This window comes from Myotis lucifugus, unplaced genomic scaffold (genome assembly GCF_000147115.1).
Source record: "Myotis lucifugus unplaced genomic scaffold, Myoluc2.0 scaffold_1, whole genome shotgun sequence".
Taxonomy (NCBI): Eukaryota; Metazoa; Chordata; class Mammalia; order Chiroptera; family Vespertilionidae; genus Myotis; species Myotis lucifugus.
The window spans coordinates 2,086,856-2,091,495 of record NW_005871049.1 but is presented as its reverse complement, the minus strand read 5'-3'; the positions used below and the strand labels follow the sequence as shown (position 1 = coordinate 2,091,495).

The 4,640-nt window shown below is 40.8% G+C and overlaps 1 protein-coding gene across 7 annotated transcripts in view; it reads right to left on the bottom strand.

The window, feature by feature from the left end:
• Positions 1-4,640, bottom strand: part of NSD1 (nuclear receptor binding SET domain protein 1) — a 131,611-nt gene that overhangs the window by 50,129 nt on the left and 76,842 nt on the right. For all 7 annotated transcript variants that reach the window (XM_023753785.1, XM_006081608.3, XM_023753795.1 and 4 more), the window contains one exon: positions 3,149-3,272. In XM_023753785.1, the coding sequence (XP_023609553.1) occupies positions 3,149-3,272 (124 nt within the window). The remainder of the gene's footprint in view (positions 1-3,148; positions 3,273-4,640) is intronic.

Here is a 4,640-nt window from a genome sequence, read left to right as displayed (position 1 = left end):
TAACGTAATAAATGTGTATTTCCGGGGGCCAACAACTTCTTTTTCTGCCAGGTGGACGCTAAACTCAAAGATGAGAAAACCAAAGAAAAAGGAAATGTGTGGGGATTATTTTAATAGAATACGGGGCTGGTAAGGGGAGCCGCTTAACATATTTTGCCTCACGTCAAATCAAAAGACTTGACAAAGAGCTAACTCTTAAGGACAAGGTGGTGGGGGGGATCCCTGGAGTGGGGCGTGGAGTGGGAACCGGGTGGAGGGGAGCGGGGGGGGGGGGGGAAAGAGGAACATCTGTAATAATCTGAACAATAAAGATAAAAAAAAAAAAAGGAATGAACTCTCAATACCTGCAACAATATTGCTGAATCTCAAAATAACTAACTATGCTGAGTGGCAGTTTCACAGGTGTACACACACACACATAGATATCACACATCATAACTTATCAAATTGTATATTTTGTGCAATTTCTTATACTATATCCCAATAAAGCTGTTTTAAGAAAGAGAATGTATTGATATACACATCAACATTGTTAAGTCATAAACAAAAAACTATATATACTTTTATTCCATTTATATGAAACATCAAAAAATAAATCTAATGTGAAAGCAGATCAGCATTTATCTGAATTGGGGAAGGGGATTGGAGTTGGGGGTCGGTGGGGTTTGTAAGGGTTGACTGGGACCTTTCTGGAGTGGTGAAAATGTTCTATTCTTCCCTGTGATGTGGTTACATGGGTGTGTAAATTTTATCAAAACATACATTAAAATGGGTGCATTTTACAGTAGGTGAATTATATTTCAATTTAAAAAAATAGCTTTGCCTTAGATAACCTGTTCAGAGAGTATCACATAATATAGACTAGCAAAATTGGATCATTGGCTCAAAAGGCAAGAAGATCTTTCTAAAATTTGACAAAATGGGTGCTCTCTGGGAAGCATGCCCATGCCTTTCTTTCCTTCTCCCCCAGGCACAGTAGCTTCCTCACTCCCAAGCTCCAAGGGCCCTTCCTTTACCTCTGTAACTTGTTTCCTAAGCCCATTTCTTCTAGGTATTACTTTTTCTACCTCTGTGATTTACCCAATAAATGTCCTTACAAAAAAAAAAAAGATTTGACAAAATAACCCCACAACTATCTTGTCCTCTATCTTTCCCCCGCAAAGGTGGCAGCGGAAAGATGAAATAATTCAATCTAACATGGCCATCTATTTACAGACACCAGTTAATTCTGTCCCATTCCCCACAGAACCTACTCTAAACTTACACTCTTCCCTTCCAGTTAGAAACACCTTTTCTTTCTCACCAAGCCAAGGAAAATTTGCTTAAGCTTCCTTCTCCTCTCTCACAGCTCCATGGTACATTCCCATTTTACCTTTTTATCTCTTATCCTCTCCTCTCAGTGACTGTCCCCTAGCAATTATTCACTCTCCTGGTAGGATATTTACTTCCCTACACAGTTCTTAATCTTCATCCTATGAACACTCAAGCATTTATTCCTTTTGACCCTATACTATCCTCCCTTCAGCTATTGCACTCTTTTTCATTGAAATCAAGTGTCTGTAAGAAAATAGTGTCTGCTGCTACCCATTCACCTTCATCCTGATTTAATGTGGCACTCTCTAGCAAAAAGTGAACCATTTATCACAGCCAAATACAACAGCCTCTATTCACTCCACAACCTCCTGGATCTTGTCTTTTTGCCACATCTGCCCTGCTTATGACACCCCACTCCCGGGGCTTCACAGACATTCTTTTTTTTTTTTTTTTTAAATATATTTTATTGATTTTTTATAGAGAGGAAAGGAGAGGGATAGAGAGTTAGAAACATCGATGAAAGAGGAACATCGATCAGCTGCCTCCCGCACACCCCCTACTGGGGATGTGCCCGCAACCCAGGTACATGCCTTGACCGGAATCGAACCCGGGACCTTTCAGTCCGCAGGCCGACGCTCTATCCACTGAGCCAAACCGGTTTCGGCCACAGACATTCTTTGACTAGATCCTCCATACCCTCCGTTTAAGGGAAGTACTGTCATTGTGCTTCTTCTCGCCCTATAGATGCTTTCTCTTGGGGCAGCATCATCCACACTTATGATTTTAATGATTTATGAACATAAGACTCAGCCCTTATTTCTTCACTACTTAAATGCTATACTATCCACATATAATGCTGAAAAAAAGAACAATATCCTTAGCACAGCTTGGAAAGTGCTTTACAGGGAGGTCTCATCTGAACATTTCTAGGTTCTGACCCAATCTATGTAGTATAACTCTCCCAAAATATCACATTCTTTTTTTTTTGGGGGGGGGGGAGGGGCGCGTTTAAACAGTTTTGAGTTATAAAGAAAAGTATATACATCCTAAGTGTATTATTTATGAATAATCATGAAGTAAATATGCTTATGCAATCACCACTCACATCTATATATACAAAAGCCTAAGCGACCAAAACGACCAGTCGCTATGACATGCACTGACCAACAGGGGGCAGACGCTCAACACAGGAGCTGCCTCTGGGTGGTCAGTGCACTCCCATACCCGCACCCCCCCCCCCAAGCCGGCCAGCCCTGATTGGAACCTCCTGCAGCCTCCTCCCCACCCCCAACCTCCCGTGGCCCAAATCGGCCCCAATGGCCAGCCAGGCTGAGGGACCCCACCCATGCACAAAGTCATGCACCGAGCCTCTAGTCAAGAAATATAAATCATCACCAGTAACCCAGCAGCCTTCCTTGTCACTAACCAGTGCTTCTTTCCTAAAATATCTTAAACTCTAAAAGCACTGATCTACAGTTCCTATTCCACAAATATTCTCTAATTTCATTACTAGGCCCTCTGTCCTTCCCATCTCCATACAAATTTCTATTTTCTCTTAAAGCCAAACTCAGGTATCTCTTTCTATGGCACCGTCTCATCTTTGTTCACACAGCACTTTAAATGTATCTCCATTACAACACTTTTGCACTACATTATGCTATACTATACATTCATTATAAATTTGGAAGCTCTTCTGAGGGCAAAGACTGCATAGCATCTATCTCTATGTCTGTAGCAACTAGCTCAGTATTGCAACAAAACAGTGTCTCCTATAAATGAAAAACTTACAGCTCAAAATTTCTTTGGAAGAAGATCCTTCTATATCTAACTTTACCTGTGCGACATTCATTGCAGATAAATTTTCCTCTGGGCATCTCAGTTAATCCAAGGCACTCCAGGTGGAACGCCCCACAGCACTGAGCCTCACATAACAGCAGCTCACCCAGTTTCTCACAGTTCTGTTAAGAAAAAGAAAACAGATCTGTCTATAGAAAAAGTATTTTTTTTGTCTTTTTCTTTTTAATACTATATTTTTAGTGATTTCAGAGAGGAAGGGAGAGAGAGAGAGAGAGAGAGAGAGAGAGAGAGAGAGAGAAAGAGAGAGAGAGAGAAAGAGAGAGAGAGAGAGAGAGAGAGAGAGAGAGAGAGAGAGAAACATCAATGATGAGAGAATCATTGATCGGCTGTCTCCTGCACACCCCTTAATGGGGATTGAGCCCCCAACCCAGGCATGTGCCCTTGACCAGAATCGAACCCAGGACCCTTCAGTCTCCAGGGCAATGCTCTATCCACTGAGCGAAACCGGTTAGGGCTATAGAAAAAGGTTTTTAAAAATCCCAAGAAGGCCCTTAGGAAGGCAAAGATTAATAAGTAGCTTTGCCAGAAATAAGAAATCCCACCAACCATTCATGCAATATGTAATGATTACCAGGTAGCACAAGATCCCTGGTTCTTATGGTTTTTATATTCTAAGGATAGAAAATACAAGTAAAAACTTAAACAGAAAAGATATCAGACATGATAAGCATTATTGTAGAGAATTGAAGGCAGAAAATTCAAATAGATACTTTGGACTGGGTGATTAGGAATGGCTGCTCAGATTAGCTCTGAATGACAAATCAGCCATGTGATGTGAAGGAAGGGCCAGGAAAGCAGCAAGTACAGAAAATCCAAAAATGGAAAAAAACCATGGCATGTCTGAGAAGCACAAGGAAAGCCAGTGTCATGGGAATAAAGTTATAAGTGGTAGAAAATGAGGTACAAGAGAGGCAAAGGCCTGATTATGTGACCTTATAGATTATGGTACAGAGTTTCAGATTTTAGGTGTTTCATTAGATAGCTTTAACCAAGGGAAGGCTAAAATCAGTTACTCATTTAAAAACAGATCCTTGTGATTGCTACGTCGAAAATGAGTTTAAGAATAGAAAGCTGATCTAGGAATATATCCTAAGAAACCCGAAACAACAATCAGAAAGAAAATATTTACGCCCTAGCCGGTTTGGTGCAATGGATAGAGTGTCAGCCTGTGGACTGAAGGATCCCAGGTTTGATTCCAGTCAATGGCACATGCCTGGGTTGCAGAGGCAGCCGATCAACGATTCTCTCTCTCATTGATGTTTCTATTTCTCTCTCCCTCTCCCTTCCTCTTTGAAATCAATAAAAAATACCTTTTTAAAAAAAGAAAGAAAATATTTACAATAGCAGTGCTATTTACAATAGCTAAGATCTGGAAACAGCCCAAGTGTCCATCAGTAGAGTGGATAAAAAAGCTGTGGTACATTTACACAGTGGAATACCATGCAGCTGTAAAAAAGAAGGATCTCTTA